At 43.2% G+C, this 23661-nt stretch overlaps 1 protein-coding gene across 1 annotated transcript in view; it reads left to right on the top strand.

The window, feature by feature from the left end:
• Positions 1-23661, top strand: part of RP1 (RP1 axonemal microtubule associated) — a 224265-nt gene that overhangs the window by 179382 nt on the left and 21222 nt on the right. The window contains exon 26 of the mRNA XM_056112482.1: positions 23301-23455. Coding sequence (XP_055968457.1) covers positions 23301-23455 — 155 coding nt within the window. The remainder of the gene's footprint in view (positions 1-23300; positions 23456-23661) is intronic.

Raw genomic sequence — 23661 nt, forward strand, 5'->3', positions numbered from 1 at the left:
AATGGTGTCTGTTACAAATGACATAAGTTTGTGGTGTGTGTGTGTGTGTGTGTGTGTGTGTGTGTGCATGAATGTGTGGGTACGTGTGTGCACGTGTCTGTTTTCTGGGTTCTCAATACTTCTGTAATGAATTTGGGCCTTTTGTTCTTCATCTAAAGAGAAAGATTTTTCGCCGCTCTGGAAGCACACACTCTGTGTTAGTCTTGGTTTAACAATATTTATTTGTACCATCCTGAGCCAGTAACTTATCCTTTCTCTGTAAAATAGTCTCATCTATCAAACAGGGATAAAAATATGTGCCGATCATAATGCTGAAAGACACAATAACTAATACCCGAATCCCAGAAGCCAAAATCCTGTGAGTGTTCAGTTCTCAAAGTCCCAAATCCCTAAGATATATAGGAATGTTGGAGTTTTGTGATTTTTAAACTTTTAGGATCTCGACTTTTTTTTAGGGAGTGTTGGGTTACACTCAGCTGTGTTCAGGGCTGACTCTTGACTCTGCGGTCAGGGATCAATATTGGCAGGGCTTGGAGGACCATAGGAGTTACCGGGGACCAAGCCCAGGTCAGCTACATGCCAGTCACGTGCTGCCCACTGCAGTAGCTCCAGCCCAGGATTTTGACTTTTGAGGTACAAGTACTTGGGGTTGTGTCTCTTGAAATCGTGATCCAAGCTCAGGAAAAATAGTGCCTATGTCATAGGATTGTTTTATATTCATGAGAGGATGTACTTAGTCTTATGATAAGGCACCAGGAGTACTTAGTACATAGGAATCATGAAATAAATAGTAGCTCTTTTTCTCATAATATTAAGTATATTTTCAACCCTAACGTTTTCACATGGTACTCATCTAGTATCAACTTCACTATTTCTTGTATTTTTTCCTCCATTCCTATTACTGTCTCTGTGTAAACTCAAAAAAGGGGCACAGCACAGCGGCGGTGGCTCTATCTCTCCCGCCGCCCATGTTCGGTAGTCTCATGCCGCTTCCCCCACCCCGGGGAGGTCGATGCAGATGGGCAGGCAAAGGAAGGAAATGAGGGCCAGGCTGGTTGGTCTTAGTCGCCGTTTATTCCAATCCTATCTCCATCCACACCAGTCTCTCTTCTCTGCCTCTGCCTCCTGCTTCTTCCTCCCCCATGCTACTTCATTCTCCTTCTCCATCCCCCTTCATCCTCCTTCTCTGGAGTCTGGATTCTGATCCTGATCTCCTTTCTCCTCCTTCTGCTCCCCCAGCCCACTCTTACAGTCTAGTTAAATCCCAAAGCATGAGGGGTTGGGGTAATGATTACACATAGGTGCGGTCACAATCAATAGGAGTAGAATTCTTTTCCTCAGGAAAAGCTGCTCTTAGGACAGATCCTCTCTCAGCAGGACGACCCACCCAAGAGCAGAATCCCATGGGTGTGTTTCTCCTCTCCTTGTCCGACAAGCATATAAGCATATATAATATAAATCATTTTGTATGGATACAGTAAGAAATACCTTAAACTTATAGAATTGCCCTCCTAGGTCCATCTCAATCTCAGACTACAGTGCTCAGGCCAGATAGTCTTTCCCACCCCTAGCAGGATCCTAGCAGTGTTAAGCCTAAAATATTTGGAGCTATATTCCAACAGTCTCTACCTTGATCCTCTTCCCTTGAGTATAGGAGGTTAAGTGTTTGATTTCTTCATGCAATTTTGTGCCTCTATCTGACTTCTATCATTTACTCTTTCCAGAAAGATAATACTTAATCTGACTTCCTCTCCTTTGCCTCACTTGGTATTCCACTAGACTATTCCCTGCCTCCTCCTTTTCAGTAGCCAATTCTTGGCTCATTTGTTATTCCATAAGCAGGCTGGGCCTACCCAGATCTGCCCGGTTTCCATGGCCTCAGTTCTCATCCTCGGTCAGTGACTCCCTTCTCTTTTCCCTTCTGGTCAGGTTTCTTCCTTTTGTCTTTCTTCCACATGATTCTCCCTGTCACTCACTGTCTCTGAACTCACCAGGCCTGGCCCAAGAAACCAGGTTTTTCTAACCTTACTTAGAAAGTCTAATATTTTTCTCTACCAATTTATTTCTTCATTTACATTTTGCTCTTGTTCTTCTTAATCTTCTTTTCCTGTTGTTTGTGGGCCACTCTAGCATTGCTTAGGACTTACTCTTGGCGCTGTGTTCAGGGATCACTCCTGGCAGTGCTCAGAAGAGCACATGCTGCAAAGGGAATCAGATCCAGACTGGTTTAGTGTAAGGCAAGTGCACTATTCACTCAACTATTTCTCCAGCCCCTCTTTATCAGTTTCTTATTGATTAGTTTATGTCTCCATATTTTATATTTCTTAATCCCTGTTCTAAAACATGATGCAGAATATGTGACCCGTGTGGCAATAATAATACTTGTTGATTACTCCAGAAACAGCAAAAAATGCAAGACCCATCTTTTGAAAGGAGATGCATTAAGTACTACTAACTCTTCGTATTTGTTTTTATTTATTTATTTATTTATTTATTTATTTATTTATTTGGGCCACACCCAGAGGCACTTGGGGGTTGGTTACTCCTGGCTCTACACTCAGGAATCACACCAGGAGGTGCTTGAGGGACCACATGGGGTGCCGGGGATTAAACTTGGGTCAGCCTTATGCAAGGCAAACACCTTACCTGCTATACTATGGCTCCAGCTCTGTCTTTGTATTTTGAGTGTTTGTGAAATCATTTTCTCACATGAAATCTCCATCGAAACATAAACTCCAAGCTCTGTGTTCTGAACTCATCGCATCAATAACTGAAGTTATCAGCCCCGGCCCTAGGAATAGTTGCAGTTAACCTGCATTCATGAGCGGGGAGAGGAGATGCCCAGGTGCACACAGAAGCCGTTTGATACAGAAAAGGTAAAATGATCCTAGTAAATTTGGAGTTGCAGGGGTTGGAGCGATAACACAGCGGGTAGGGCATTGGCCTTGCACGCAACCAACATGGCCAACACAGGTTCGATTCCCAGCACCCCATATGGTCCCCGGAGCACCGCCAGGAGCAATTCCTGAGTGCATGAGCCAGGAGTAACCCCTGAGCATCACCGGGTGTGACCCCCCCCCCCCCCAAAGAATTTGGAGTTGCAGTTTTTACTCTGAATAGACAGAACTTACAGACACTTTTCTTACAGGCTTTGTGATTTGATGTTGCCTGGGGGCCACACCCTACAGTGCTGAGGGCTTACTCCTGCCTCTGCACTCAGGGCTCACTCCTGGTGGTGGCCAGGGGACCATACGCGGTGCAACGAATCAAATCCAGGTCGGCCACATGGAAAGGCAAGCACCTACGCAATGTACTATTTCTCTAGCCCTTAATTATGCTTTTCACCCAGTTGCTAACTTTGTTTTAAAAAAATCTATTCTAGTTCTTAAAAATATAGAGAAGGTATTTGAAATTCAAGATACCAGTAACAAGCGGGAGAAATTTTAGCTATCTCAACTTTTAGTTTTAATAGGATAAATTGTTTTAACCTTTAATTTCATCTGTATTCACACTGTACTAGATAACTACATTTATATTTCTTTTAATTGCCTATTTGACATATGTATAATTTGCTGTATGCCAAAATATGCAGTAAGCAGTTGTATGGGTTTTAAAATCCAAAGGTACTAAGCAAAAGTATATACCATCATGCTTTAAATGAATGATTTTGGGTCCACTCAACTAGAACTAGGAAAGGCTCAGAATGTCTCTCTTTTATCTTTCTGTTTATTTTTTTCCCCACATGAGCCAATGAAACTTTATTCATTAGCATTTCCCATTCAAAAGGGTAATTTCTTACCTGAAATACATCAACCAGTCCTTAAAGCATTTCTCCTAGAAAACAATAAATGTAATACACAATACATAGTAATATGATTCACTCTTTTCACTTAAAAAAATTTGTTTTTTCTTTTCACTTTTTAATGGTCATGACAAACTAATCCCTTGCCCTTTTCCTACATGGAACATTTGCTTGTGCAATGAAAAACACACACATGGGGGCTGGAGCGATAGCACAGCGGGTAGGGTGTTTGCCTTGCACACAGCCAACATGGCCGACACAGGTTTGATTCCCAGCATCCCATATGGTCCCCCGAGCACCGCCAAGAGTGATTCCTGAAAGCAGAGCCAGGAGTAACCCTGAGCATCGCCGGGTGTGACCCCAAAAGCAAAAATATAAATAAATAAATAAAGTTTAAACACACACACACACAACACTGTCCTCCCGTTGTTCATCAATTTTGCTTGAGCGGGCCCAGTAATGTCTCCATCTTGAGACTTCTTGTTACTGTGTTTGGCATTTGGAATACGCCACGGGTGGCTTGTCAGGCTTTGCCGTGCAGGCGAGATACTCTCAGTATCTTGCCGGGCTCTTGGAGAGATCTTTTCATTGCTCTCAAGGTCTATTGTGCAATGAAAAGATCGTTAAAATAAGAAAATAAAAGTAATAGCACCTTAATGCTTAGGAATTTTTGAGGGACCCAAACCCCCCGCAAGAAAGGCATAGCCTTGCCTGCTGAGTATCGAGTCTGGAAAGTATTCCTGGGGAGATCAAGAGGGTCATGTCTTTATTCCTGGGATACTCAAGAAACCACAGAAAATTAAAACCTCTGAATTGATGGACGCTTCTCTGGTTTGGGTTTGAAAGGAGATAAAAAAGAGGGACTGATCTTCAAAGTTTGAGAATTATCCATCCATTTGTCTGCACATCTGAAGATGACCACAGGAAGACCTTCAAAATGTTGTGTAGAAATATTTTAAAAATTAATACTTGGGCTGCCAGGCTGAAAGGGTCTGGACATTCTTGAGCGTTGTATTGTTTTTAATTTAGTACCGGAAAGAGAGTCGGTTCTCTGCGCTGGAGGCAATTAATTCTGTGATTTTTGCTTCTTTTTTTTTTCTTCAAAAGATTACTACAAACGTTTCAAAAGGAAAGGAATTTTAAGACAATTGGTCTATAAATCATTGCTTTTCAGTGGCTGAGCTAAACCAGTTGGTGAAACCAGAGCCATTTCCTCTTAGAGACCAGCACTGCCAAGCTAAACCTATCCACAGTTGCACACGTGTGTGAATTTATGGACAGGCATGCACACCCTTTTACATCTTCCTCTGATTTGTTTTCCACATGCTATGTTTGTGGGGAATCAAAGAGATGTGCCCAGAGCCAGAGGTTCTTCGTCCTCTTACCTATTTCTTCGACGTTCTTAAAGGCGTTCCAAGCCACTCTCTTCCTCCTGCGCAGTTCGGGTGCCAGGTCATTTGTCAGGTCATTTGATTCCACTGTTCTTCCTGCATTAACATATGCCTCAGAGACCTGGGCCCTACGCAAACAGGATGAGAACGCTATTCAGGTCTCCCAAAGAAGAATAGAAAGAGCTATGCTTGGAATATCACGTTTCACTCAAATGAGAGAAAGAATCCGGAGTTCTGACATCCGTCGAACTCCTGTCTCATGACAGAGACATGACATCTGTCTCATTTGCCAAGGTGTCAAAAATCAGATGGGCTGGTCACGTAATGAGATTTAAAGACGACCCCTGGACTAGAGCTGTTACCAACTGGATTCCACGGGATGTCAAAAGACCGCGTGGCCGCCCACCTACCAGATGGTCAGACTTCTTCGTCAAGATCATGAACGATCGGTTTGAGGCCCTTCATGTTCCCGGAGCGAAGAGATGCCATTGGACTACACTAGCACGCGACAGGGACAAATGGAGACGTTACTGGCACCCGCTCGAGCAAATCGACGACTAACGGGAAGTTAAGTGATGATTAAGTGATGTTTGTGGGGGAAAGCGCCAGCCTCTTCACTGGTTGGTCATCATTAAGAATACTTCTTTCCTTCTTTGGGGCGTGAGGGGCAGGGGCTTAGGCCCTATTTCTGGGTGCTCAGGACTTACTCCTGCTCTTGGAAGGGCTTGGGGGACCCTCCGTGGTGTCGAGGATTGAGCCCAGATCAGCTGCAGGCAAGGCAAATGTCTTACCCTGGACTACTTATTTTCACCCCCTCAGCTCGGGGAAACCATGCAGTGTCAGGAATAAGAACTCCGGGCTCTGCAGATACGTATAGAAGTAAAATTCCAAACTGAGGGGTCAGAGAGATAGTACATTTGCCTTGCACGTGGCCGACCCAGGTTCTCTCTTGACACCCCATATGGTCTTCCTGATACCACCAGGAGTGATCTCTGATCACAGAGCCAGGAGAAAGCCCTGAGCTCCGCAGGGCGTGGCCCCCAAACACACACAAAACAAAAACAGTTCGCCAAATGAATGGGCTTAATCCACAGGGTTCCATATAAGTCTGGCTCCAACTTTCTTTAGGAAATAGTGGAAGATGAGTTTTAGGGCTGCAGCAACAGGAAAATTTTTTATTATAAGTTCTGTCAAGTGCATAGACAGTGTCTCCTGAGGTTTATTTCAAATAAATAAGCATATAAGAAGGTATGAAAGAACATTCTTAATTAGAAATATCCATCCACTAGATTTTACTGAGAAAAATAGATGTCTTTCTGAAACAGTTCAAACAAGGACAGCAAGTTTTGGATACCAACAGCTTGACTGTTTCAAAGATTTCAGAAACAATCCAGCGTTCTTGAATTCCATTGTCTCTGCCACCTTACCCATGTGCCCAGGGAAACTTTGGGCTTCAGAGCAAGACAGATGCTTGGTGACTTCTTTGGAGCTCTGAGACGAGACCTAGTCTATATCACGGGCTCCCTGAGGCTTAGTCCTGTCACCTCGAAACAGGGCACACAACACCTGTCACTCACGTGGTCACCACTGGAATCAATGGCCAAGCCAGAACGTTTTTCAGAGAGAAGAAAGGGAAGTAGGGGTAACTCCCTGGGGTAGAGGACACCCTCAAGGCCTGCTCCCAGCACTCAGGTAAAAGAGGATTCCCAGAATTCCATGGATTCACTCATTTAGCTGAGCCTTTTTCTTGAACTCTTGCCTCCTTCACAGAAGACTCCCCCAAAAGGCACCTCAGAACGTGACAAGGCGGCTCTCGAACCCAGCCCCCGAGCGTCTCTGCGTCTCTCTCTCCTCTGCTCTCAATCCTCCAAAGTTTTCCCAACTTGCTCTTAGTAGAGGGCTGGAGTGATAGCACAGCGGTAGGGCGTTTGCCTTGCGTGCAGCCAGCCCTGCCAAGCCAGGTTCGATTCCTTTGCCCCTCTCAGAGAGCCTGGCAAGCTACCTGTGGCATATTCAATATGCCAAACACAGTAACAAGAAGTCTCACAATGGAGACGTTATTGGGCCTGCTTGAGCAAATTGGTGAACAATGGGAGGACAGTTTGCTTTTTTTTTTGAGTAGAAGCCAAAATTCTCTCGGTATCCGGCAACGCTTGCCTCCACTCCAGTCTCGGGCCCCCAGAAGGCAGTGGGCGGGTCAGCAGCCTGGCCCCGTGGAGCCCACCAGAGCCCGTGTTTGCCTGTGCTGGGGCAGCTCCTTCATCTGCTTTTCTCAGGGGACCTTCCTGCTCGCCTGCTATGAGCTCTGAAGAATTCCACTTCCTTCCCACAAAAGCTCTTCTGTGCCTTTGATTGGGGTGTTGGATCTGAATTTCAGATCCCAGAGATGGAGAGACCAAATTCATACATGATAATACAAACTTAAAGGAACTTGACTGCTACCTCGAGCCAGAGTCCAAGTCTCACTCAGTGAAGTCTTGACAAGGATCCCGATTCCACATCACAAGCAGTTTCTATAGGGTTCGAAGTTTCAAAGTTAAGCAAGCACTGTGGCAACAGTGGTCAGGCAACAGCTAAACAATAGTTTCCAATAACAGTAATAGTTTTATGATTACATAGGCTGCCCATTCCTTACAGTTAAAAAGAGATAATTTCTAGAGCACGTTAACTGAGGCACAGTGATTGATTGAGCCTACTTGCTGGGCCCAGAAACTTTCCCAGGTGGGTTCAGGTTGACCAGTTACACATTGTTTCATTGCTGGGAAACTGAGTCTGATTCATTTCCAGCAACTGAATCTGAGGCCTACCTGATTCTTCTCATTTCTGCCATCTTTCATGGTGTCAGTTATGCCCACTCCCAAGAGGGGCTCAGAGAGCCCTGGGGTCATTCCCGGTGGTTCTTGCTGCCTGGGGTGAGGACCCCAATGCTGCTGAGGAATTCAAGATGTTCCCAAACACGCCTATCTGCCAGATTCTGCCTTTTCAGAGGTCGGATCACCGTTTTCACCCACGACTCCACATGCAGAGTCAGCCTCAAGCTGCTGGCTCTAGACCCCAGCTTCAGTGCGGCCCAAGGGCCCTGCCCATGTTTAACGACCAATCTTGTGGACCATCAGTCTCTGACAGCATTTCCTGGGCAACTTGTTGTATCAATGTGATCGCACTACCAGGAGTGCCGAGGAAGCTTAATTCGCGGTGACCTGAGCGAATGTACTAAAACAGTTCATAAATTAAGTTAAATTACGGATTGAGCTGAGGGGTCTGTGGTAGAGAAGGAAGCTCAACCGTGCTGCTACAGAAAATCCCAAGTGCTGGGGCAGACACTCACTCTCCCAAGCTAGTGCAGGTAGCACAGGGGGCGCTCAGTGGCCCGGCAGGTGCCCATGTGCAGATCTGAGGACCAGGACCAAACACATGCCATGAGGAAGCCCACGGGTAGAAACTCCCTCTGTTTTTTGGACTGTGTTCAGGAAACATCAGCTGCAATCTCCGTTCCCTAAAAATATTGTGTGCATCTTGGCCGGAGACAGGACTGACATGTAAAACCTTAGAGTGCTTTCCCAAAATTTTGATGATCTGTATTATTTGTTAATGCCAGCCAAGGTGGGGAGAGGGTGATGTGTCTCCAGGTCGGGGAAAAGGGGCCGCAAGATCATGGTGCTGTGGTCATTTGACAGCTGGACAGCTCTGTCAAATCTGCATGCACACATGTGCACATCTGCCCGCCACAATCGCAGGGAGGCATGTTATTCCAGAGAAGGTCCTGAGGCGATGCATAACGAGAATTCGAACCACATGCCCCGAAAGCAGCAGGGAATTCTGCAACATTAGGGAAACAACTGGGAGAATGGTGTTTTTACATGACTACGTATGTGATAAACAGAGCATGTTTTTTTAGCAAATGAGAACTCTGATGGTGGAACTAAAAGAGAGTAATACGACTGGGCCACACAACACAAACAGATGAGGGTTATTTACATATTCATTTATTTTATGACTTTTGTTAAAATTAATAATATTGCATTTAGGCAACACGGTTACAAAAATGCTAACATTTGTGGTTTTCTTTTTATTCTTTTTAAAATAATTTTTATTTAATGAAAGAAACTGGGGTTTACAAAGTTATTTATAGCTGAGTTTTAGACATATAATATTTCAACACTAACCCTACCACCAGTGTCAACTTCCTTTCACCAGGGTTCCCAGACTCCCTCCACACCCTCAACCCTCAGCCTGTTCTCTGCCTGTCAACTTGACACACATTGCCAAGTTCCAGTGTTGCAGGTTAGAGCTCATGTTTTGAGAGCTATTGAGTCTGGGTTTTGGGTCTGTGGTACACCACTCACCCATACCTCCTGCATAACTGATGCCTGTTCACCCATTCCTTCCTGTTCTCTTCTCTCCCCCTTGATTTGTTTCTGTCTCTGTCTTCCCTCTAAACACTAGGGTCAAGGGTGATCGAGGCATCACCCTTTTACTACAATACGCTTGCTTATGATTTTCTTCAAAAAATGTTAAATTTTTTAAATTAAAAAATTCAAATGCACCATCATTTACAATACTATTCATGGTAGGGTTTCATGCACCACCACGTCTTTCACAGATTGTCTACTTCCCCCACAATCCTCCGAGAGTTGTCCTGCCCCTCTCTGCACTGCCCCACCCCACCCCCTACCACAGCACTGTAGCACTGCGTCTCCGTTGTTCATGGATTTGCTCTAGCGGGCACCAGTAACGTCTCTATTGTGAGACTTGTTACTGTTTTTGGCATATTGAAAATACTCCACGAGGAGCTTGCCAGGCTCTGCCATGCAGGCGGGATACTCTCGGTAGCTTGCCGGGCTCTCTGAGAGGCGCAGAGGAATCGAATCCAGGTCGGCCACATGCAAGGCAAATGCCCTACCTGCTGTGCTATTGCTCCGGCCCATAGTAAACTAAAAACCAGTTCTTATTTTCTGCTGTTTTCAGGCATTTGTTACCTTGTTACTATGGTTTTTTGTTTTTAATATCTTACACATGAGGGAGATAATTCTTATCTATCCCTATCCTCCTGATTAATTTCATTGATCATGATACTCTCCAGATCCATGTGGCAGCAAATCGCATGGTTTTCTCTTTTCTTATATCTGAATAGTATTCCATTGTGTACATGAATCATAGTTTCTCTATCCAGTCATCTGTTCTTGAACACGTGGGTTGTTTCTAGATTTTAGCATTTGTGAATGGTGCTGTGATGAACATAAAAGTGCAAGTATCTTTTCTGGATCGAGTTTCTTGGCCTTTGGAGTTGATACCAAGTCGTGGGTCCTATGGGTCATATGGAAGCTCAATTTCTAGTTTTCTTCTTTCCCTTCTGTTTCATAATTTGCCTGTGGAAAAGTTGTGGACTTCGCGCATTGTTTTTGCCACTTTACTGCACAAGTCAATTGTTTCTAGGAGGTTCTTTTGTAGAGTCTTTGGGCCTTTAGTAGAGTTTGGCACCGTATTTGGCACCTTATGAGAAGCCTTCAAAATCTCTCTCGTGCCTGATTGCAGTGGCATGGACTTCCGGCATTATATTGAATAGAGCTGGTGGGAGTGGGTGCTGATGTAGGAGAGAAGGCTTTCCATTTCCACCAATGAATATAACGCATGCCCTGACTTGTGTAAAATGGCTTTAGATATCTTAAGGGAAGTTCCTTCAGCTGTCATTTATTGGGAGGTTTTTTTAAAAAATTTTTATTAGTGAAACACCATGAGGTACAGTTGTAGACTTACAAATTTTTGTGCTTGGGTTTCAATTATACAATGATCAAATACCCATCCCTCCACCAGTGCCCATTTTCCACCACCACTGATCCCAGCATCCCTCCCACCCCCCAACCTCCTCATCCCACCCTGCCTCTGTGGCAGGGCATTCCCTTTTGTTCTCTCTCTCCTTTTGGGCGCTGTGGTTTGCAACAGAGGCATTGAGTGGCAATCATTTAATCACAAATTGTTGTTGATTTTTGTCCAATGCTTCTTTTGTGTTTTTTGATAAGACCATATGACTTTCATGTTTCCTTACACTGATGTGCTATACTACATTGATTGACTAGAGCATATTAAACCATCCTTGCATCCTCAAGATAAATCGTACTTGGTCCTAGTGAATGATCTTTTGGTGTACTGCTGAATTTGGTTTGCTAATGTTTTGTTGAGGATCCTTGCATATATGTTTGTCAGGGGTATAGATCCTATAGTTTTCTTAGTTTTTGATTATATTTCTGTGTGCTTGTGGTGTTTGGGTAATGTTGGTCACATGAAAGCTGTTTGGGAGAATTCCTGTTTCCTCAGCTGAGAGAAACATTGGCAGTAGCTCTTCTGGAAAGGTCTGGAAGAGCGCAAGTGTAAATCCATTTGGGAGTGGGTTTTTGTTTTGGGAAAGAATTTCGATTACTGTTTTGTTTTCCTTGAAAGTAATTGGCCTGTTGAGGAGATCTGTTCCTGTTGATTCAAACTTGGGAGTTTATAGGAATCCAAAAATTCACCCATTTCTTCTAGGATCTCAAGATTTGTGACATACACCTCCAAAGTAATCCCTGGTGATCATTGGATGTCAGTGGAATCCGTTGCAAAATCTCTTTCACTTCTGACTTGTGTAGAGTTTTCTCCTTTTCTTTGTGAGTTATGATTTCTCAATTTTGTTTGTTTCCTCAAAGAACCAGCTCTTGAGGCTGGAGAGAATATAGCAGGTTAAGCACTGGCTTGCTCATAGCCAAGCCAGGTTCAAAATCTGACAGCCCGTTTGGTCCCCCAGGCCCAACCAGAAGTGACACTGAGTGCTGAGCCAGGACTAAGCCCTGAGCACCACCACCACGTGTGGTCCTCAAACAAACAGTCCAATTCTTGGTTTTGTGATCTTTTGAATTGTCTTCCTGGGTTTCCATTTTATTAATTTCTGATCTAAAGCTTTTCTTGTTCTTGTTTTGTTTTGGGGGCCATACCTAAAGGCCCTAAAGTTTTGTGTGATTGTGAGACGTATCTTGTCAATTCAAGAAGCTCCCTGAATATTTCTCATGAAGCTAGTTTTAAAACGGAAGTTCTGAAGTCATCGCTTGTTCATGAATTTTTGTATTTTTCCTTCCAAACTGAATGATAATCTAGTTGAATCAGTATTCTTGGTGGGGTGTTCTTTTTGCTCAGCTTAAAAAAACTCTGTATTCCATTAGTCTCTTTTGGCTTGTGAGTCTTGTTTAATAGACCTGCAGTGAATCTTAGGGGAGTTGCTTTGTGTATGAGCTTCTTCTTTGATCTTGCTGCTTGCAATATTCTGTCTCTGTCTTTGCTTTCTGTTATTTTGAATATAATGTATCCTGTAATTTTTTTTACATCCCTTTGGCGGGGATCTCTCAAGCTTCTTGACTCTGGGCCATGGGCTCCTTCACTCTTGGAAAATTTTACTGATAACATTTTCGGACTACAGATTTTCCATCAAAATCTCTTTTCTATTTTTCAGACCTTCATTGATTCTTATATTATTCCTCCTGAACTCATTCCATAGTTCTCTGATGTCCTGTTAATTTATTTTCAGACTTTTACCCATCTTCTGTTTGTTTTCTAGAGGTTTTCTACATCCAATCTTGGACTTCACTCATTTTTTTCTTCAGCTATTATTACTATGCTGTTGAGACCTTCCTTTCATTGAGTTTTTTTTTTTAATTTTAATTTACCTGTCATACTCTTAATTTCTATCACTTCTGGCTGTATTTTTTAAAAATTTCTTCTCTCATTTTTTGGGGGTACTGGTACTACTTTTTAAAAAACTTATTAAACATTTGTAACATGTTGTCCCTAAAGTCTTTATCTGAGAGGATATAGAGTGGTTTGGCTCTGGTAGAACCTTCTGGGCCACTGTCTTTTTTTTTCTTCTTATATTTATTTATTGAATCACTGTGGGACAAGTTACAAAGCTTTCAGGTTTAAGTCTCGGTCATACAATTATCAAACACCTTTCCCTTAACCAGTACTTATTTTTCACCACCAAGAACCCCATTATACCCCCCCTCCCACCCCTCCCAATGCCTGTGAGGCAGATGATTTCTATTTAACTCTTCTCTACATTGATTACATTCATTATTTCGACAAAAGATGCACCATTCTTGTTTAGAATTCCCCCCCACCCCCCAACAATCAGAATTGCTGAAAAGGCATTGTGAAATACTTTGTTTTCTATAGCTGGTTATGAGAATCATATAATGTCACGGTGGCCGCTCTTGCTTTTGGCTGCTCTTGATTTTGGATTTCTGCAAAGAGCCAGATAATCACGAGATTGGTTTCTGTGCATCTGGTGTTATGGCTGTGCTGGAGAGCCGCTCGTGGAGGGCGACTCGTGACCTCGGTAGGGCGTGAAGGACGAGCTGGTACCTCCTCCCTTCCCATGAGACTGCAGTTGCCCCGTCACCACTGGCTCATGCCTGGCTTTCCAATAAGCTCTGAAGCGGTGGCCACCTTGTATGCGGTCTAGATGCATTTCTGCCAAAAGCTGCTGAGTTTTGGGATTTGTTTCTGAGTCTCTGGGATCATGGCTGTTAATCAGCTTGATCAGGAGCCAGAGAGGCCGTTTGTAGGCAGCGACTCGGGGTCTTGTTGGGATGGGGAGGAAAGGGCCGATCCACCCCCATCTGGTGAGGCCCCTCATGTCTCGTCACTGCAGGCCCAAACCTGACTGTCCAGTGGCCTCTGGAGGATGGCAGTCACCAGACCACCAAGGGGAACAGACCAAAGCATGAAACCTATTCCCACCTGGAGTGGCCCAGCGCCAGTAACCTACTGCAGGAACAGGACGCATTTCTGCTAAAAGCCTTTGGGTTCTGAGATTCGTTTCTGAGTCTCTGGGATCATGGCCATTTAGCAGCTCGATCAGGAACTAGAGAGGCTATGCCTCCAATTACATAGCTGAGCTGGAGGTGGTTTGTGGATGTGTCTCCCACATACCAAACTTTTTTGGGCCATTATCTTTACTATTTGGGCCTGGTCAGATTTTACACAGTTTCCCCATTGTGTCTATAATTCTTGGGGGAAATGTTTTTCAGTCACTCATGTGAGAGCACTCTATTTCAACAGCTAGAGGAAGTGAAGGGTAGCCAGGATTATAGACTTCCATGCTGGTGTTGGTGTCTTCAGTATGAAGTTTTAAAGAAAAGAAGTCTTGATTAAGTATTTCTGAAATGAAGGTATTTCTGAAATTCAGGGCTCCATCTGGTTCCCTTTGTTAATTGAATAAGCTCCAGAAGCTTCTGGAAAGAAGCTGGCAGACCACCTGACAAGTGGAACTCCTCTGGAGCAGGAGGTCACGTTTACGGTTGTGATGCACAAAGAAACTGTGTCCTCACCACACCACCCAAGTGCTCAAGACCTTCCCGTCTGTCCTTAGGTCACCCGCTCCTTCTCTCCCAACCACTCTCATGCCAACAGCAAGAGTTTGTCATCATTCAACAGTGTCTTCTTTTGTTCAATAGCCCTTGTTCTGTTTCTCTGTTTTTCACAGATGTATGAGGCTATCCAGTATTTGTCCTTCTCTCTCTCTCTGGCATATTTTGCTCTCCTGATACCTTCCAATTCCATCCAGGTCATAACAAATGGCAAGATCTCACCTTTTCCTATCACTGTATCACTGTCATCTCGTTAATTGGAGAATTACTTGAACGGGCACCAGTAACATCTCTATTCCTCCCAGCCCTGAGATTTAAGCAACCTCTTCTTACTCGTCTTTTCCCAACAATTGGAGGCTCTTTCAGGGTCAGGGGAATGAGACCTATTGTTGGTACTGTATTTGGCATATAGAATACGCCATGGGGAGCTTGCCAGGCTCTGCCCATGCGGGCCGGATACTCGGTAGTTTGCCGGGCTCTCCAAGAGGCATAAATGTCCATCTTTTCTTATATCTGTATAAAATTTCATTGTGTATAATACCACGACTTCTTTACTCACTCCTCTGTCATTGGACAATTGGGTTGTTTCCATATTGTGGCCGTCCTGTTTAGTGCTATAAGAAGCATACACTGCAAACCTCCTTCCAAGTTAATGTTTTGAGTTGTGGAGGGTTGAGAGCATGAGTAGATGCCAAGCAGCAGAATCACTGTGTCGTAGGAAAGCTCTAGTCTTTCTTCTTAAAAGTCTCTAGACTGTTTTTCATGGAGGCTGAATCACAACAACCGCTCATTGCTTCCAGTGTTCATCATAGGTCTTTCTCACCTGCATGAATATAAATTCTCACTGTCTCTTCAACTTGCATTTCTCTGATAGTAATTGAGGATGAACGTTTTTATTCACAAATTGACTCAACATCCATATGTCTCCTTTGGGGATGTGTCTGTTCATCTTCTGAGAGGGCGTTTAGGATGAGCTCATTTAGGAGGTCTTTCTAGTACGTTGTGGCAAGATCTCCTTAACAAGATTAGTTGCTGCTTCTCTTCTTCAAACACCCCATAGACTGATGGATGCCTTGGATAGGGTACAAGTTTGGAGAGCCACATTCTATTGGCAAATGCAGATCTAAAGCTAGAAAACAAAGCTCATGGACACAAGGCTGTTTGGAACCTAAAATAAAGAGAGGAATAAAAGGGGAGTCAGGAGCATGAGGAGTCTGTAAGGGAGACCACATTTGGGGTGTAAGGAAACCATGACACTTTGTTCAGTGTTTCTTTTTAATTTCAAAGATCTTCTTTGCTTATTAAATGATTCGTGAATGAGGCAGCATCCTATAAGGAACTAGAACGGTGGTAAAGACATGCAAAACGTAAAGCTTTCATACTCAAAGAAGAGGATGGTGTTAGTCTCCTTTTTTGTTACTTTATGTTCCCCAGATGAGATTAGTACCAGGAATTTTACTCCATGGCTTGGAGGCCAGCCACACATGCTAGGGGAAAAGGGAGCTCAGATAGAGAAGGGAGCACCAAATAAAGGGTGTTGGGAGGATCCTCCCAGGATGGGAGAAGCGTGCTGAAAGTAGACTATAGACCAAACATGACTGCTACTCAATGCCTCTTTTGCAAACCACAACACCCAAAAGGAGAGAGAGAACAAAAGGGAATGCCCTGCCACAGAGGCAGGGTGGGATGGGGGGATGGGGGGTGGGAGGGATACTGGGATCCGTGGTGGTGGGAAATGGGCACTGGTGGAGGGATGGGTACTTGATCATTGTATAATTGAAACCCAAGCACAAAAATTTGTAAGTCTACAACTGTACCTCATGGTGTCTCACTAATAAAAATTAAAAAAAAAAAAGGAGAGGATGGAACAAAAAAAAATGTTGCTGTCAAAGCCATCTTCCCTTGGAGAAGATCCAGGGTTCATATGTGGATCATAGTGATGACCAGGAGTATCTACGTTGATGGCTCTGAAATTTGGCTTAAGTGGCCTGAGAGATATTATATTGGAGAAAGTGTTTGCATTGCAAAGAGCCTGCAAAGGGCTGCCCCAATCCCCCCAGAAGAGATCCCTGAGTACCACAGGTATGGCCCAACAACAAAATAAAGAGAAAACAAAAGTTCCACTTGGGGAGAGGCTGAACTGCTGTCAGTTTAGGAATAAAATTCTGATAAAGGTTGACTCCAACTTTGGAACTCTGTTTTGTTTTTCAGTGTTTCTGTCTGGGAGGGAAGAATACTCAGTCACCTCCTGCCCCTCTCTCTTGCAATGAGACCAGCTCCCAGCTGGAGCCCAAAGTCATCGATCTCAGATTCCCTTTTCAGGCCCAGCCTCAGGTGTCTGCAGCTCCTAGGGCTGAGCCCTAACGTGGACTCCCTGGTGGTAGGGACCCTGAACCAGGGCTGGAATCAGCATCATCACTGAGATTTCATTTGGCTTATTTCTGATCTACAGGAACTCACTGAACTCTTAGAGATTTGGCTGCCCCCAATGTCTCGGCTTTCCCCTGCGAGGTCTGCAATCTATGCAGTCCTCACTCATTTGAAAAAATTTTTCGTTTTTCACATCTGTGATTTCTGTGCTATTTTATCTTCATCGAGGCATTATGGTTTATAAACTTCACATGTCTTGTCCACAACACTTCCACCCTCAGAGTACCCACACCCCTCCCCCAAAGTCTCAGTGGTTGCTCCCCTGCACCTAGACTCAGTTCCGAAGACTGACTGTCCAGTTTCGTGGCCGGGGGCCATTTGTTGCTCCATTACTGTGTATCTTTTAATTCCATGTATGACAGAGCTCACCGGTCTCTTTTCCTTTCCTTCTAACTCACTTCATTAGCATGACGCCCTCTAATTCCACCCATGTTGTGAATTCCATGATTTTATGCTTCCCTACAGTGTCCAAATATACCACAACTTCTTGATCCATTCATGTACAGTTGAACATTTGGGTTGTTCCCATATCTTAGTTATTGTATACACAGCACTGCTATGAATAGAGGTGTGCATAGGCCCTTTTGAATTCATGTTTTTGTGTTTAGAGGGTAGATGCCGAGAAGTGGTTATCACTAGTCGCATGCTACTTTTAGTGTTACTTTTGCCCATTGTTCTGTGACTCTCGTGGCAGCTCAGAATCTTTTCCAGTTCTGGGCATCCTACTGGCCTTGGGCCGTAAACTCTCAGGAGGACAGATATGTGGATTGATGCATTGTGACAAATGACATGTTAATAAGCAATTTGAGTTGCAAGGAATTTTTTAGCTGATTTTTGATTGTCTTTGAAGGGGATCTCCCCACCCTTGCTCCATTCTGCCAGGGTTTCTGGGTGCATTTGGTTTCCACCCTCTTAACTTATGCTGAAGGAAACACACCACCCACGGTGTCTTTGGTTTCCTTCCTCTAAACTTTTAGTTTAATTTTTTTAAGGTATTGGGATATTTTAGTTTATTTTTTTAATTTTTTATTATTGAATCTCTGTGAGATACCAAAGCTTGGTTGGGTTTCAGTCATACAGTATTCCAACACCCATTCTTCCTCCAGTGTACATTTCCCACCACCAATGGCTCCAGATTCCCTTCCCAACCTTCCCCACCCTGTCTCAATGGCAAATTCTGTCCTTCTCTCTCTCTCTCTCTCTCTCTCTGTTTCTCTCTCCCTCCCCCCTCCCCTTTGTATCACCCTCTCTCTCCTTTTCGGCATTATGGTTTACAATACAGACATTGAGAGGTTTAGTTTAAAAGCTTAAAAATTTTTTCAGGCATGAGAAGTTGTATTTGATTCTTTATTTAGGCCCCCTCCTCAGTCATGTGGTGTTTTCAATATGTTGAATGACAGAAATTGCAAGTGGGTGCCTTTCTCAAGCTTGCTGTCCCAAGAGCATATGCACGTATACAGCTCTATGTTTACAGTAGTCATCACAGACCAAGGTCTCCTGAATGAGGGAGATCTTAGGAATACTATATGGAGGGATTAATGCTTTGTGTTTATGCTGACAAGTTATGGTTAACAAATGCTGGGCATAGACTCTGACCCACAATGTTTGAAATACGGCCTGCAGGTAAAACTTCTGAAAGACTTTGATGTCACTAATGAGAGGAGTCTGAGTCGCATTACGTAGGCCACACACCGATAAGCCCGAAGAATGCTGAGTTCTGACAGTGACACTGTCCTAACATTCCCCAAGAAATGGGGAAATTGTTAAAATGAAAATATAGTTAAGCCACAGGACGACAGTGTTGAAGGTGATGTTATGAACACAAGTGGAAAGCGATTTCCCCCAAATGGCGAGAATACATCGTAGAGCTTTCAGATGAACTGGATGAGACTTGGGGTAAATGGGAAGACAAGCATTTGATTCTGTGCTTGTGGCAGGCTGAGAGTGAGCAAAGCTTCCTGGAGCAGCTGAATCTGCTGACTATCAGAAAGCAACATCTAGCATAATCTGTAGTAAAAAGAACACTCAGATCTTTTGGCAGAAATGCTCAACATATACGGATGATCCAACTCTTTGAGATACTTTTAACTAAATGAGGCTGATGGAAAAATTAACAACTCAAATTTGGTACTTTAAGGGTGCTTTTGCAGTTGCAATGACTGATTCATCATCATTTTCTTTGAATCTGCTTGTAATCTTCCATTCCGTGTACTGATTACCCATTCTTATCGTTGGGGGTGGGACAGCAGATCCCAACGTGTCATCAGGAGTCTTCGGGGTCCCTCCTAGTTACTCTTAGTCAACCAGCTGGAGACTCAATGCAAGGGCCAAAGGACGCAGTCCTGCTCAGGCCCTATGCCTCGGGGCGAGGGGCAGATTCTACCCAACAGTGCTTGGGCACCAGGTGGTAATGGGTATCAATCCAGGGTTGCGCTTATGCCAAGGACGTCCCATAACCCCTGCACTATCTCTTGATCCCAACCCATGCCTATATCTCTCATGTATTTGAGCTAATTTTCTGTTCTTTTCAAGCTCACATTTCAGATTTAGCATTGCGTTCCCTCTGGTCACCTCCTTATACATGGGGGTGGATGATCAAAGTTTGATGAAACTTTTAGATTTTGTTAGTCTTTGTTTTTACAACATAATGCCAGTCTGTTAGCTAGAATATGGAATCCCGCCTTTAAGTCAGCAATATTAAACCCAAGGAGAGGGACTAAGAATTTTCTGTGATCTTCATCTGTTCAGACTCTTTTTAAAGTACATATTGAGGGTGCATCCAAGAAATGTATTAAACTGTCTCTTCCTCTTGAGTTAGAGAAGAATTTTATATTGCCTTAAGGGCCAATGAAAAGAGTTGGTGAATACACTGGCATGAACTTTGTTTTTTTTTTTTTTTAAAAATCCACCTGTCAAAAACTATAGCAATTACATAGTGAATCTTATTACTACAATGAGAGAAGAGTCAATATACAGATTCCATCAAATTGTCTGTGTTTTTTTGGGGGGGCAGGTGGAATCATATGACTGTTAATAATACAACTTAACTTATGGTTCAGTTATCTGTGGTTTGAGAATAAAATGCAATGCTCAACAACGATAACCACTTTTATTTATATTTTTAATGGCAAGCTAGGGCTTTCAGTGTTTCACTGTGTATATAATTAAACTTTATTCACAGCAACTTCTAGAAACGGTGTTGAGAAATGCTTGAGGTGGTGCAGGTAACTGGCAAAGGTTATACATAAAACATTAACATGTACAGCTATTCTATAACCTTTTTTCCTCCCTTCCTTCCTTCCTTCCTTCCTTCCTTCCTTCCTTCCTTCCTTCCTTCCTTCCTCTCCTTCCTTCCTTCCTTCCTTCCTTCCTTCCTTCCTTCCTTCCTTCCTTCCTCTCCTTCCTCCCCTTCCTCTCTCTCCTTCCTTCCTTCCTTCCTTCCTTCCTTCCTTCCTTCCTTCCTTCCTTCCTTCCTGCCACACCCGGTGGTGCTCAGGTCTTCCTGGCTCTGAGTACAGTAATCTCTCCCCATGGGGCTTGGAGGACCATTTGGGATACTGGGGATTAAACCCAGGTCTGCTGCGTGCAAGGAAAGCACTTACTGCTGCACTATTTCTTCTGCTGCTCCAACTTTATTATCAGATAAACCCAGCCCCAGCTGAAATTGTCTTAAGCTGAAGGCTCAGGAGCTACTGAACGCCTGGAGTCCTGTGTTTTCCATGTAGAAGCCATCTGGGTCCCTGCAGTGCTCAGTCCTCCGAGGCTGCTGGGAGGGGCTCCCGGGCACCGTGACTGACCCCACCTTAAACTGAAGACGCACTGAGTACCCTTACCTTAGTGAACGATGGAATTGGTCCCAATTTACCTTAAACAGGCTCATACTTGAGTAGCTTGCGGTTGAGCAACAACAACAGTTTATTTTATTTTTATTAATTCATGATTTCTTTCTGCCACACCTGCAGTGCTTAGAGATCACTCCTGACTCTGTGCTTGGGGTCACTCCCAGCAATGCTTGGAGGATCAGATGGTGACCGAGATTGAACCAGGCAGCCTCTTCCCGCCCTCTCCCCTGACACACACACACATACACACACACACACACACACACACACACACACACACAAAGCATGAGGCCATTGAACTTTATTTCTAGACCTCTTTTATAATAATGTTGAATATCTCATGTAATTTGCTGAACGCGAAAATGAAAGTATAAAACGGAATGCTCTAAGGTCAGAGAGGGAGTACAGGGTTAAGGCATTGGCTTTGTGCATGGCCAACCCTGACTCCATTTCTGGTACCTCATAGGATTCCCCGAGCCCTCCACAAGTGGTCCCTGAGTGCAGAGCCAGGAGGAAGTCCCGAGTACAGCCAGGTGTATCCCCTCCTGTCTCCCCCACCAAAAAACAGAATTCTCTAATTCAAATTTTCCGCTTTACATTTTATTGAATGTGTATCCCTTTCACATCACCAAAAAGTTGGAAAATCACAAACTAAGCTATAATAAATTGGAAACTATCTGTACAGTGGTAATGAGAGTATTGAGGGCTATTTTATGTGTTATAAATGTATCTTCTAAACAATTTTGGATACATACATTTTTAAAAAATCTTGAAGTGGGGGCTGGAGCAATAGCACAGCGGGTAGGGTGTTTGCCTGGACACGTAGCCGACCTAGGTTCAGTTCCCAGCATCCCATATGGTCCCTTGAGCACCGCCAGGAGTAATTCCTGAGTGCATGAACCAGGAGTAACTCCTGTGCATCGCCAGGTGTGACCCAAAAAGAAAAAACAAAAACAAAAAATCTTGAATATAAATTTATATTATTATTTTGGTTCTGGGGGCATACACTGCAGTACTCAAGGGCTAATTATGGCCTCATTGCATTTTAGGAATCCGTTGTTATCTTTACATGGAAGTTTTCTTTATTATATTTTATTTTACTTTATTATATTTTATTTATTAGCTTATTTGCAGTGCCAAAAACTAGCCACAGGCACTCATGCAAGGCAAGTTCTTGTCTATTGGACTATATTCCTGGCCTTGATATATTATTTTTTGTCTTAATATTAAAAACGTCTTATTGAAAACTTGTGATCAAGTTCCTTCTTCAAGTAAAATTAAGAAATCTTTTCAGAAAAATGATTCATGGTTTCTCTGTAAAATCTTTCAGTTATAATTGTCCATATAGTTGTTTTCACAAAGAATTCTGTCATCATGTTGGATGAACTTTAGGTCAGAAAGTTACACAGGCTACGTGACTAGATCTTTGTAATTTAAAAGATTTCTTTGAGTTTCTGAAATTAACATGATATGTTCTAATTTTCTGCTTTAAGTTCAGCTGTGTTTCACTCTGGGGTATTTCAGAATATGTGAGACTGTGCAAAGAAATGGATTTATCTTCTCTGCTTACACCGTTTCCCAATATACCACATTTGTCTTCTTAAAGGTCAGGCATGATAGAAACAGGCGATGTTTCTCACTTACCTTGTTTTCTTACTTGTTGAATTTTCATGTCTGAGTTCTTTGGAAAATGTTAATGTGAATTTCTATAAATGTAGCTGTTCAATTGCACAATCTATGATTTATATAGAGTTCCAAGTTTTTGGACTAAAAAGTACTCCTTGGATCCAAGATATTATTCATATTAGGAGTATCAGTAAGAGCAATCTATTTTTTCTAATTAGTGATTTCTACCAATGACTCAGAAATCACCTTAATTCTGAAGTTAAATATAGTAGATTATAATTTGCTGGTATCTCATTGTGCTTTTTTTAAAAAAAATCTATATGTGCCTTAGATATAAATTTGCATCTCTCCAAGATCTTTGTATCTTCTCTCTCTCTAGAGAGCTATTAAAAATATCCATGATTGGACTAGCAATATCCATGAAGTAATAGCACCAGTGGCCAACTGTGATTAAAGCAGTCAAACTTTAGGGGGAAAATTGCCCTTTCATCTAATTAAGGAAGAAGAGAGCTTATTCTTTTTCTTTTCAAATACAACTTCTCATAATAACTGTGCAAGTGTAGTAGTTAATTGAAGTCTGTAATTGCTAACTCTATTTTGAAAGAGTAGTTCTGGGAATAGCTAAAGTCTACAGAAGAAGAGTAAACATAAAATATATTTGATCAGGGGCACATATAACAAATGACCATGGCCAGGTTCCATAAAGCGATGCATATCAAGGAGCTGAAACCAATTCTGGTTCCCTTCTAGTGTATTGAAGTACATTCAAAGATATCATAAAATTGAGAATGATAATGCCATATGTCTGACATTTCAGTGGTGGTTTACAATATCTACATGCTCACGGGCAGGAAGCCGGGTGCAGAGACAGAATCTAATGTATTTATCAACCTCATCGGCACCAGAGGAGATTCGGGGAATCGAAGGCTTCATCAATCAAAAAATAACAAAGTCAAGTTTCGGCGTGGTCAGGTAATGGAAAGATCTTTATTTATTTTTATTTTTATTTTTGCTTTTTGGGTCACACCTGGCGATGCACAGGGGTTACTCCTGGCTCTGCACTCAGGAGTTACTCCTGGCAGTGCTCAGGGGACCATATGGGATGCTGGGAATAGAACCCAGGTTGGCCATGTGCAAGGCAAACGCCCTACCCGCTGTGCTATCTCTCCAGCCCTGGA

Source organism: Sorex fumeus, unplaced genomic scaffold (assembly GCF_029834395.1).
Source record: "Sorex fumeus unplaced genomic scaffold, SorFum_2.1 ptg000002l, whole genome shotgun sequence".
In the NCBI taxonomy this organism is placed as follows: Eukaryota; Metazoa; Chordata; class Mammalia; order Eulipotyphla; family Soricidae; genus Sorex; species Sorex fumeus.